Source organism: Falco punctatus, assembly GCF_963210335.1.
Source record: "Falco punctatus genome assembly, chromosome: 6".
Taxonomy (NCBI): Eukaryota; Metazoa; Chordata; class Aves; order Falconiformes; family Falconidae; genus Falco; species Falco punctatus.
The window spans coordinates 70878057-70890722 of NC_137585.1; the positions used below are offsets into that span (position 1 = coordinate 70878057).

Genomic DNA, 12666 nt, shown 5'->3' on the forward strand with positions numbered 1-12666 from the left:
GGGGTTGAATGACAGTCCTGCAGCTCAATGAGATGGTAGAGGATGCGGGGGAGGCGGATCTTCCGGCGGGAACTCCCGCGGCCGTGCAGCTCTGAGGGAGGGGGGCAATCGGCGGCGATATGATTAAGAAGTTTGATAAGAAGGATGAGGAGTCTGGTACGGGGCTGGCGGCGGCAGGGAGGGAGCCGGAGGCGGGCCCAGGGGCGGGCGTAGCGGTACGGCCCTGCGGGGAGCCATCGTTAGGCGCCCAGCGCGCTCCGCGGCCTGTAGCGGCCGCTGAGGTGAAGGGGGGTAACGGCCGCTGAGGAGGGAGGTCCCACCTGCTTGCTGGTGCCTCGGCCTCCTTCGGATCCTCCCGCGGCCCTTCTGGACGGTCCGCGGGCTGCAGGGCCCGCCCCGGGCCCTGAGGCGGTGCTTGAAAGGAATCCGGTTCCTCTCAACACTCGGGCTGCGGCGGGCGGTCTCTTCCCGCCCCCGCCGTGGTGGGGAGGAGCTGGGCTGGGCTGGACTGGGGGCCGCATCTCAGCCTGGCAGCAGGGCGGCAGCCGGTCCCACACACGGACCTTGTGCCATTAGCAGAGGCGTTCAGGTACCCGGCGGGCGGGAAAAAACCCATCACGTTAGGTACAGATGTTGTGAATGAAGCCATCACCTGCGCGTTTTCGCTGGAAACTAAGTTCAGGTTGCCTGTAGTAACTGGTGCCGTCTTGAATTTTATGTTGCTGTTGCTCAAAGGTCTTCTGAGCCGCAAGATGTGCCCAGATGGGTTGAGTTAGTTTCATTCTCGCTTTCCTTCTGCTTGCGATGTAAGAACTTGAAGAATAAACGAATTGAGTTACTGCTGGGAGAAAAGGGCCAGTAGCAGTAGTGAGGGTTTGGAGGGATTTATATGTCTGTATGGTGGTTTTGAGTGGCAGTTCCACTATGAATGTGGATTAGAAGGTTGGTCTCCTCTGTATGCTGCTGACAGAAACGTGCCATCTCCAAAAAATCTGGGATCTGGACTGTTAGAAGGCTGCAAAGTTACAGTATGGAGATAGTCTAGTGTTAGCACTGTTGTGATGTGCAGCAGCCAGACTGTTTGTGGAGTTTGCAGAGTAGCTTGTTTTAGTGGTGCATTGATTTATATACTTCTCTTTCAGATTCTGGCCAGCAGCTCTGTCCTGATACTTTCAGTGCTTTCTGTGCCTGAAGGAATAAAAATGGGAGCGGGAAAAGATAAAGAATAAATAGTGTTATGTAAAGGGAGTATTAAGGCAAATTTACTTGTAAACATCTTTCTTCATCCTCATGTTCTAGCTGTGCTGAAAGTGCTCCCTTCCTTTTTATTTTCTGTAACTGTGAACATACAATTTAAGAAAGTGGATTCAGAGCTCTTGGTGGAGAACATCAGTTATTCCAAGAAGTATGTCACTGTAGCAGTGAGGTGTTTTTGTAATGTTTAGGGGCAGTTCCAGCATGTTCAATTCTGCTGGTTTTTGTGAAGAATGCACTTCCTCAACTGACATGTCTCATTTGTTCCTCAGGTAGTGGCTCTAATCCTTTTCAGCATTTGGAGAAGAGTGCTGTGCTTCAGGAGGTATGAGTAATCGTAGTATAATGCTGGATTTTTTATTTTTTTTTCCTTTAGGCAGTGTTAGAAGCTTAAGGAAGGTTTACAGTACAACTCTTCGTAAACATGAATGGCTAAATTAATTTAGTTAATTTCAAACCACAGGGTATGTGAATTAAGTCCACATGAAGTTACTCCATAAGGGGTTAATATATGGTAATTAGGTTACTTGTGGGTTCTGCCTTCCATGTAGACATACAGCATCTCAGGGTCCTTTTTCTGAAGAGGTGACATGTTTTCCAATGCTTGTTCAACATACTGTGTAACAGGTTTTCCTGCTTCTCTTTGTGTACTCCAGGAATGATTGCAAGTGGTGAGATGAACATGTGGTTCAATAATGGGGATTTTTTGTGGGTACAAAGAACTGTAAGTAGGAACTTAATAGTTTCAGTTTTGTGTTCCTACAGACTAGTGCTAAATAGTCTTTGGGCTACAGGTGCTATGGAAATAAATAAGTTGTTATGCTTTTATTTTGAAGTATTTTTGCTAGTTCCAGATGGTATACCAAGTTGTTGTCTTTTGTTCAAATTGCTGTCCAGCCAGCAAACTAAACATGCATGAGTGGAACAACAGGAGTATATTCTCCGGGACACATTTTTAGAATGAAAAAAATTGTAAGCTACCTGATTGAAAACAAATTGCTTTATATTTTATGGTGAAAGAGAAATTATTATTGTTGGACTATACTGTAAGACAGTATTTATGCTGTGTTTGTAGGCACGTATCTTTAATGAGACCCCCATAAATCCACGAAGATGCCTGCACATCCTTACCAAGATACTTTACTTGCTGAACCAGGTAACTGTTATGATTTCTTCCCAGCCAGAATGAACATTCCTGAACCTGCTTTCTAACAACTTCCAGTGTGAAAGAAGTTTTATACCTCTTCCTGTCAGACTTGGGAGGTAGCTTTTAAGGAGATCAGAAATGGAGTTTTTATGCTGTGATATTGTGTGCTCTCCTCTGACTTTGCCGCTAAGGTGAATGAGATGTCACTGAAGCTTTTAAGACTTTTTTTTTTTTTTTTTTTCCCCTCTTTTCTCCCCTGAGTGCAAAGTGAGAGCTGCTGCTTGGTCTGTGATCACTGCAGCACCATGTAATTAAAAAGCCGCTTGTGTTTGCCTAGCTGAAGTAGGAATAACTGAGGTGAGGTAAGAGCTCAGGAAGGAAGTGATGAAGTGGAAAGTCTTTTTCTTTGGGGAGATGTTGGAAGTGTGATAAGGAAGGAGATTTTCTTTAAGTATCCACATAGATCAGGTTTCCTGCATGTCAGGCAGTATTTAACAGGAGTTATGATCAGTTAGGAGGGACCTATGCTGTTCAGTCTTAATTAGCGCCAGTGATCTTTAAGCAGATTCTTTTTAAGCAAGGGGATCCTTCTAGTTAACAAACACGACACAAAAACAACTGCGGACACACTAATGTCAAAAGAGGGAACACAGGCTCCTTGACAAACTATTCTATCACTGTCGCATTGGGATGGCATTTATGTTGGTATCAAGTAGATAATAATGGTAAACTGGCCATGTACTCCCCAGGAAACACGAAGTGAGGGAGGGATGGTTTCTAACATGAGAAAAAGTCTCAAAAAAAAATATTCTTGGTGTGTGGGAAGGTATTATAAATGAGGGCTGAAAGGTAGAGGCAGCTGAATAATGGTGGTGGTTTTTCCCTCATTTTTTATATGCTGTTTTCAGGGTGAACATTTTGGAACCACTGAAGCCACAGAAGCTTTTTTTGCAATGACCAGATTATTTCAGTCTAATGATGTAAGTACCTAGTGTTTACAACTTGCTGCCTCCCTGCTTTTGTCTGGATTTGCAGTAACAGCTGGATATTGGGATGTGAGAGGCAAGTACTTCAGAGAACAAGCTCTGCATGCAGAGTACTTGCTGAAGGCAATTCATGGTTTGGAAACAAATGATTGAATAATAACATATGGTTACTTCTATAGGTTGGTTTTGCTAGTGGTTTTTTTCCTCCCCCCCGAGTGGAATTATTGTAAAGAATGTGAATAATGACAGAAAGCCTTAATATACAAATCGTTGTAATTTTATGACTGTTTCTTACACTTGGAAATAATCACCGTATGCTTAACTGAAAATAGAATTTTAAAGTTGCCTGTAGGTCAAATACTGCTATTCCGTAGAACAGCTTGCTCTATTAATGAATCAGGTTGCAGTCAAGTGATGAGAACATCCTAAAAATGCTGGATTAAACTTTGGACTTCACCCAGTATTAAAGTTCTCTGATCTCTTTTGCACAGAGTGTAAAAACTCAGAGGGGTATGTGTCATGTGATGGCTCTCACTCATTTTTATTAAAAATGAACTGGCACTTCAGATTTTTAGAAATTTGGCTGAGGAAGGTTGCAGGTGTCATTGTTTGAAGGTGGAATAAAATTTTGGAAGTACAGAGTGTTTGGGACCTTTCTCATAGCCACATTTTAGAAAGTAGAGGCTTTTTTTAATGTAAATGTCATTCAAAGAATTAAAAGTGTCAGTGCTCTTTGCATATTTCTGTTTTTCTTTTACAATAACAGATCACAGGAAGTTGTTTTTACAGCTTTTAACTGATGATTGTGAGGCTTCTGCATATAGACATATATCACTTCTTTCAAAATTAAAATGTGGATTAATTCTTTTAGTTTTATAATTTCACAAGATATGTATCTCTTATTCTTCTCCGGGTTTGTTTGGTAACAGGGAGTAAGGCTCTTATCCAATTGTCAAGCATAGTTCTGTTTGTGTGCTTATAACTTTGTGTAAAGAGGGGAAGAGGGTGTCCTATTTAAAAGTTTATTTAACTTTCAAGTTTCTTTAACTTTTAGAACTTTTAGGGAGTGTTTATTCATAATTACCATTGAGTTTAATGTCTTTCTGCAATGCACTTTTACAGCAAACACTTAGAAGAATGTGTTACCTTACTATCAAAGAGATGGCCAATATTTCAGAGGACGTCATCATTGTCACAAGCAGGTAGTAGAACCTACAGCAAACAGTATCAGAGCTCTGAAACAGCTAGCTGCATCTTAATGTGTTTGTTTTAGCTGCTGTGATTTTCTGTAATTATGCTTTATAAAGGATACAGCAAGAGAAAAATTGTTTCATGATACAGAGTATGTGTCACCACATGAAGTGTTAGTTTCTTCCTACTGTGTTGTAACGCTTTTCTGAAATGGCAAGAGGCTTGCCTACAGTCTATCAATTGGTTCTGCTTTGTTTTCTTGTGGTGGTGTGGGTTTTTTTAAATCGTTGGTGCTTGATGTTTTTTTCAAAACCTAGACTGTGACTTCTGTTTCATTTTGCTGTCAGAGCAGTTAGGGAAAAGCAGTGAAAAGCTCAGTTCAGTCTGCCAGCTGAATTACCAATTTTTTTTACTACAGGTTAGACATTACATTTGTTGCGAGAGCAAAAAATGAGATCTGTGGCATGTGCTAAGTGATTGATTTATATATTTTTTAAAGCTGTTTAACGAACTAAACTTCACAATTATCTAAACCAAAAATTTTATGTTGTAGAAAGAACAACGCTGCGAAGAAGTAGAATGGCTGAGCTAAATGAAACAGGCCTATGGCAAAGCATTATTATTGACTGTGCATTTTGTAATGATTTGTATTTCCCCAGAAACTAATGTTAATAACTTTCAAATAGCTAATTATTAAGAAGTTTTCTAGCCAATACTAGAGCTTAGCAGTCACATGGTAGCAACTTGAAGAATCATTAAATGAGATGAGGTAAATGTCACACAAAGACCAAGACATTGATGTTAAAGAAGGGTTAACAGGGTGTCTTTGATTATTTTAGTTTGACCAAAGACATGACAGGGAAGGAAGATGTATACCGAGGCCCGGCCATCAGAGCACTCTGCAGGATCACTGATGTAAGTACAAATCACATCACTGTTAAGGGAGAGATGGTAATAGTATTTAAACCAGGAAAAACCACTCTCTTGCAGGGTGTATCCTTATAGTAGTAATGGAACTGCTGCTTTAGGGAGGACAGCTCTGAAGCCCTCTGCACATGTGAGGAACTCTGTGGAGCTGTAGCACTGTAAACATGGAGTTAGAGCTCCAGAGCTCCTGCCTTCTGGTTTCTAATCTGAGGTTACTTTTCTGTAGACTTTGATAATGTCACTAAACCTTCAGGGTTGGCAGCTTATACTCATCTCTCCCTTGCAGAAGTATGTGTTCTCAGAATTAGTTCAAGATTTTTTTTCTGATAGCCTTTTGAATCATGCTGTGAATATGCTTTGCTTTTTGAGTATCTGGCCGGGCTCTCAGCTCTGGTGTGGGCATGTTTCCAGAGCTGAAGAAACCCCAGGCAGGTACAGAGACCTGCCAGGAGCCAGCAGCATGCTTAAGAGCAGCTGACCAGGCACAGACAGGGCCAGAAGTAACAGTGGCCACCCTCCACTCCCATAAAGAGCAGTCCTGGGGAGTGCTAGAGGACAAGCAAACCAGCATGCAGGGAGGATGCCTCTTAAAGGAGGGACAGGCTGCTGGCTAAGTGGAGAGACTTCAACCCAGCAACCAGCTGTGGTTCTGTGACCATCTGCACAGGTCAAGGGCACTCATCCTACCTGACCCTCATGGCAGAACGGTGGGCACTCCTCTGATGGCAAAGCCTGCAGCTTCAGCTGGGCAGTCTGCACCATCTGCCCCAGTGGTGGTAAATGCCTCCACCCAGATGGAGTTGCTGAAGGAAGAGGGTGCAGGCTGCAAACTGCAGGAAGCACCTGGACCTTTTGCTTGGGGCAGGGGCAGGCATCAGATGTGCTTGCAAAAGGTGCGCACAGGTGGAGGACCTCCTGCAGCAGGTGGCTGAGCTGCAGGACGAGTTGAGAAGTCTGTGTAACATCAGGGAGTCTGAGAAGGAGTTAGGTAGCTGGTTCCAAGCACAACCTGCAGCAGACTGACAGCCAAACAGCCAAAAACTCCCCCACCAACACACACAGTAGGAAGAGGGGCCAGTAATGCAGAAGAATGAAACTTGCAACGGTAAGGACCTGCAGGAGGAGGAGACTTCCCCCAGAGTCTGGGATGCTGCTGAACTGCTCTGCAGATGTTAAAGTGGCCTTTCAACACTTGAAAGGGAGCCTGTAAGAAAGATGGGGCCAGACTATTTAAGAGGGCCTGTAGTGATAGACCAAGGGGGAATGGTTTTAAAGTGAAAGAGGATAGATTTAGATGAGATATTAGGAAGAAATTCTTTACTGTGAGGGTGGTGAGGCACTGGCACAGGTTGCACAGAGAAGTTGTGGCTGCCCCATTCCTGGAAGTGTTCAAGGTCGGGTTGGACAGGGCTTGGAGCAGCTTGATCTAGTGGAAGGTGTCTGTGCCCCTGGCAAGGGAGTTGGAACTAGATGATCTTTAAGGTCCCTTCCAACTGAAACCACTTTATGATTCTCTATTTTTGCCTTATAGTGCTTTTAAGTTCTGCCTCTGGAATATCAACACTTTCCCTTTCAATAGGGTACGATGCTACAAGCCATTGAGAGATACATGAAGCAAGCTATTGTGGACAAGGTTCCCAGCGTGTCTAGTTCTGCATTGGTGTCTTCCTTGGTAAGTAAAGCAGCAGTTTACTGTAAATGTGCTCATTGTGTTTTGGCTGGGAAGGCTGGTCAACTGCATGTGTACCTTTGCCTGGCCTTTTTTTTTGTTCTTAATCTCCTCCACCTTTTATATGACTCTTCTTCATCTCCTTACCACAAAATAAACAAGAAATAGTAGCAATGGAGTTTCCTTTGACTCTGTCTTCTCAAACTTCTTTGTTAGTGTTCTGTCACTTTAGAATATATCAATTGTAATAACTTTAAGTGCAAAGTTCTGAGGCATCTCTATGCAGTTAGTGTAGAACATTAATTTCTCTGGGGTAGGGTCTTGTCTGTTTTGATAAGTCAAGCACATTGACTGTGAAAGTGCTTATTGGTTTGGTGAGAGTAAGTAGAAACAACCTGTTCTGTGCCATGGAAGAACTAGCACTGATGACACTGAAAGAACATGTGAGTTCTGTAACAGGCAATAAAAGCAGTCTGCCTTGTGCTTTGCAAACGACAAATCCATGAAATTGCTTCCATCATAAAACTGCAATTCAAGGTTATTTTTGCTAATATGTAGTAGAGGGCTAGACATAGAAGTTCACTCTGTTTTTCTCTCCCTTATTTAGGAGAAAAGGCTGGAAAAGATTTCATTAGGTTAATATTTTTATTAAAGAGGAGAATACAAGTGGAAGTATGGTAGTCTGAGACTGAGATGTAAGAAAAACAATGGTTTATAGGTGCATAGGATTAAGAGACTGGCTGCATTGATAGATCAAGAAGGCAGAGCAGGAGGTAAGAGGTCCAGCTGATGAGGTGGAGTAGAGACTCTGTTAGGACCCCAAGGGTGCAAACAAGGCTGTATTAATACTTACAATTGAAGTTTTCCTGCTGGACTAACTGTAGGCAGGTGATTTGTCATAGTATTGTCTTCTGTCCTGTTTGAATATAAACAAAAGCTCTCTGAGTTATTTTCTCTTTATTCAAACAAGCACATCCATACAAACTGTGTATTTGGGAGTTACTCTTTGTTACCTTTAATATGCAGCAGCACCCTAGATTGTCTTGAAGTCTTTAAACTTAAAATCTGAGAACAAGGCTTAAGGTCTTCACTGTGCTTCTAATGTTAAGTTTGTCTGCAGTCTCAAATTGTGGCTTCTTCCAGCATATGATGAAGATCAGTTATGATGTAGTCAAACGGTGGATCAATGAAGCTCAAGAAGCAGCTTCTAGTGACAACATCATGGTGCAGGTATGTTTGAGGGTGGTTGCCCTGAGGAGCTCTAAACACACTACAGGGTTTTAATGGTATTGTGGGAGTTCTTAAGGTAACTGTAGAAAACGTGCCTGGTTTTTCTTTTTCCAATACTCTTTTTAAAAACAAGAATTGCAACTGGAGGGAAACAACTCTGCTGTTTCAAAACAATCATGAGTTTCTCTGTGATCCCAGTGCAAGATTCTTAATTAAGAGCTGGCTCTTTAGTGCAGTCCCCTGCTGTTTCCTTACTAACCTGACAGCTGGAATGCTGCTAACTGTTGCACAGTAGTTGTTGCAGAAGGGCTTTGAATCTGAGTTTTCAAAAGGCTTAAGAAATTATCTCACTGCCTCCTAGAACACCAGCATCTCATCTTGGCCTTGAGAAAATTTGCCAGCTGCTACAGGACCACAGAGATGACCCTGAATATTAGTGATTTGTCCTGAAAAGAAAATCTTTGCATAAATATTCCAAACAGCCGTGGAAATGAAAGTAGTCTGTATGTCCAGTCAGCATTACAGTCTAACAATCAGAAACAAGCCTGTAAAGTTAGCTTTGTTTTTGCCCGTTTAGCAGCTTCATTAAGCCTTGCTCTTAATCAGTCTTACGGAAAAAAAACCCGCCAAAACAACCAAAACCACTTGGCAAGTAAGTGGAAATGCTCCTTTGTACTTTCACCATAAATGCCTCAAGGATAAGTGCTGGCTGGAGAGACATGGGTTTGATGGGTGGACCACTCAGAGGATAAGGAATTGACTGGATGGTCCCACATAAAGAGTTACTGTCAATGTCTAATGTCTAAATGGAAACTGGTGGCAAACAGTGTTTCTCTGGGGTTGGTTGGTACTATGACTGGTGCTGTTCAACATCTTTGTTGGTGACATGGACAGTGGGATCGAGCGCGCACTCAGCAAGTTTGCCAGTGACACCAGGTTGAGTGGTGCTGTCAACACGCAGGAGGGAAGGGATGCTGTCCAGAGGGACCTTGAGAGGCTTGAGAGATGGGCGAGTGCAACCCTCATGAAATTCAACAAGCCCAAATGCAAGGTCCTGCACCTGGGTCAGGGCGACCCCCAGAGTCAATACAAGCTGGGTGGAGAATGGATTGAGAGCAGCTCTGAGGAGAAGGACTTGGGGATGCTGGTGGATGAAAAGCTCAACATGGCCTGGCGATGTGTGCTTGCAGCCCAGGAAACCAACCATATCCTGGGCTGCACCAAAAGCAGCATGGCCAGCAGGTCGAGGAAGGAGATTCTCCCCCTCTGCTCCACTCTGGTGAGACCCCACCTGCGGCGCTGCATCTGCTCTGGGTCCCCCAGCATAAGAAGGACACGGACCTGTTGGAGTGAGTCCAGAGGAGGCCACAAAGATGACAGAGGGCTGGAGCACCTCTCCTAGGCAGACAGGCTGAGAGAGATGGGGTTGTTCAGCCTGGAGAAGGCTCCAGGGAGGTCTTAGAGTGGCCTTCCAGTACCTAAAGAGACCTACAGGAAAGCTGGAGAGGGACAGTTTAGTAGGGCCTGTAGTGACAGACAAGGGGGAATGCTTTTAAGCTGAAAGAGGGGAGATTTAGATTAGGTATTAGGAAGAAATTCTTTACTGTGAGGTTGGTGAGACACTGGCACAGGCTGCCCAGAGCAGCTGTGGCTGCCCCATCCCTGGAAGTGTTCAAGGCCAGGTTGAACAGGGCTTGGAGCAACCTGGTCTAGTGGAAGGTGTCCCTGCCCCTGGCAGGGGGTTAGAACTAGATGGTCTTTAAGGTCCCTTCCAACCCAAACCAGTCCATAATTCTATGATTTTATAAGGTCAGCTGTCATTTAAAGGCCTTGGGATATCCTAGATACAGAGTGTGCTAGAAATGCAAGTGTTACTGTGCAGTGTAACTTAGTAAACAGAAACCTTTGAAGGTTTGACATGTAATGGGGAGAAAAGGCAACAGACAGACTTCATGGATGACTCTTTAGATCTTCAGAAATATGTTGAGGCTGTCTTACGATAGACAGGAAGGGGAAGGAAGTACTGCCTATCTGTAGGTCTTTGTAACTTGTCAGGAAATATGGATCATTTGTGGTTAGAAGGTATTTCTGCTATGAAACTGTGATTTTTTAGCCGCCTTTTATGTCTTTTCCAATGGCACAGTATATTGAATACCTGCACATCTCTGTTTCTGATTTCCTAGTATCATGCTTTGGGGCTGCTCTATCACCTTAGAAAAAATGATCGCCTTGCGGTTTCCAAGATGCTGAATAAGTTCACTAAATCTGGACTGAAATCCCAGTTTGCATACTGCATGCTGATCCGAATTGCAAGCAAACTCTTGAAGGAATCTGAAGAGGGGTAAGAGGCAGCATCTGAATTACAAAACCTATTTATAATTTGAGATCCATGGTAGCTCAAAAAAAAAATAATGCACATTTCTGAAGTTTGTGGAAATATACACACAGGCAGAACTGTAGTGTTAAAAATAAAATGCAGGTAGAAGCAGAATGCTAGGTGGAACTCCGTGGTGGTATGTGTAGTGGGTGTGTGGTGGGGTTTGGATTTTTAGCACCACACCGCCAAAAATTATCCATGAGTTAGATTAAAACTGCAGAATAATCTCTGGAGATATTTTTTTACTTTGCCTAGCTAGGTGCATTTCAAATGCAATAAGAATCTGCCTATACTGTAGGGGATACAAACAAGAAGATCTCTCCTATTGTGATTTCTCATACTAGCAAAGGAGGGTATTGTTATCTGAGAAACTCACCTCCTGATGAAATTATTTTATCTGTGGATGTTTTTGTTAGTGGTATGTGATACTTAATAATAAAGTATCTTTAGAATGCAGCATTTCTAGCTTGAAGAAGATAATGTAAAGATGAATATCAGTAAATAAAAAGTTTAGAGCAATATGGCAGTGTAGGAAACGTGAAAGCCACTGCCTTAGCTGTGCTTTCTGTCAGCTTCTCAGAAATGCGGTATAAGTGATTTGTATGTAATTCAGCATTACACTGTGAAATGTCTTCTGTTTGTAGCCATGAAAGTCCACTGTTTGACTTCATTGAGAGCTGTCTGCGGAATAAGCATGAAATGGTTATTTATGAAGCTGCTTCTGCAATCATCCATCTCCCAAACTGCACAGCCAGGGAGCTGGCACCAGCTGTTTCAGGTTGGCCATAGTCCTTTGTACCAGTGATGCAGCTGAAAGAAAGGGCAGTAAAGCATGTCAGAGACAGTACAACATATAATATACTGGACTCAAATCCTGAATTTTCTGATTGTCCCCAGGCTTTTGGATGAGAAGAACGTTGATCCCTTTTCCCCATTTCATCCAGAGCTTTTGAGAATGGGTGGCAGAGGCAGCACAGGACAATACTTGCCTTTTTCCAGCTGCAGGAATTTGGGGTGGGAGGGAAGGTAGAAGAGAACCTGACAGTACAGATGCGCCACAGGCAACTGTGCAAACCACCTATTATTAATCTAAGATGAAAAACGAGAGCTTATTTTTAACTTTATTGTGAAGCTAGTGATAAATTATAGATGGAGCTGCATGAATATTTAGCAGTGCTTAGCTGAATGTGGAAACATTACTTTCCTCTCTGTTCTCTTTCTTTGAAAGAGACCGTATGTGGTTTTCTGCTGTGGTGAATTCTTACTAAACTATTTGCACCTCTCAATATGAAAGTGCTAGCACAAGGCAATTTCCCTTTCCTCATCTGGTGTGGTCATGAGGGCTGTCACCTTCTTGCTCTCCAGACATTACAGGTGCCTGGAGTTGCAGTGCTGGAAGCTGTTTTTTGTTAAACCATTTCTACGCTTTGCTATTTTGTTGTGAGCTACTTCTCTTGATTATTCTTTTTTCATTTGTTTTCAGTGCTGCAGCTTTTCTGTAGTTCTCCCAAACCTGTCTTGAGATATGCAGCTGTACGGACCCTTAATAAAGTGAGTGTTTCCAAAACCTCTAAACAAGCATAAATCTCTGAGCATCAGAGGAAGCCAGACTTCAGTGCCTAATGGTGTGTTATCTAAAGCAGAACAACTGTTCTTGTTATTACTGTATTTGGAAATACTCCATGCTGGAGAACTGGCTTTTCCATGCCAGATTTCCTGGTGTGACAGAAATCTTTTCTGCACTCAAGGTATGTTTGCTGACTTTTGGACCACAGGGCTATAACAAGCTGGGTTTTGATAACTTTTGGGCTCTCAGCTGTAAGGAAGAAGTCTCAGGTATTTAATACTGTAAAAAGCATGGATAGGATGTGTGTGAAGGAAGTAA

The 12666-nt window shown here is 43.0% G+C and overlaps 1 protein-coding gene across 2 annotated transcripts in view; it reads left to right on the forward strand.

The window, feature by feature from the left end:
- Positions 1-12666, forward strand: part of COPG2 (COPI coat complex subunit gamma 2) — a 24226-nt gene continuing 11560 nt past the window's right edge. Inside the window, exons 1-11 of one of the 2 annotated variants that reach the window (XM_080390672.1) lie at positions 1-156; positions 1527-1579; positions 2330-2410; positions 3310-3381; positions 4510-4589; positions 5418-5493; positions 7085-7177; positions 8318-8404; positions 10588-10745; positions 11426-11559; positions 12265-12332. In XM_080390672.1, coding sequence (XP_080246798.1) covers positions 120-156; positions 1527-1579; positions 2330-2410; positions 3310-3381; positions 4510-4589; positions 5418-5493; positions 7085-7177; positions 8318-8404; positions 10588-10745; positions 11426-11559; positions 12265-12332 — 939 coding nt within the window. In that variant the 5' untranslated portion in view covers positions 1-119. Of the gene's footprint in view, positions 157-517; positions 590-1526; positions 1580-2329; positions 2411-3309; positions 3382-4509; positions 4590-5417; positions 5494-7084; positions 7178-8317; positions 8405-10587; positions 10746-11425; positions 11560-12264; positions 12333-12666 lie in introns of those variants that run through there. The other variant, XM_080390673.1, reaches the window with a different exon arrangement.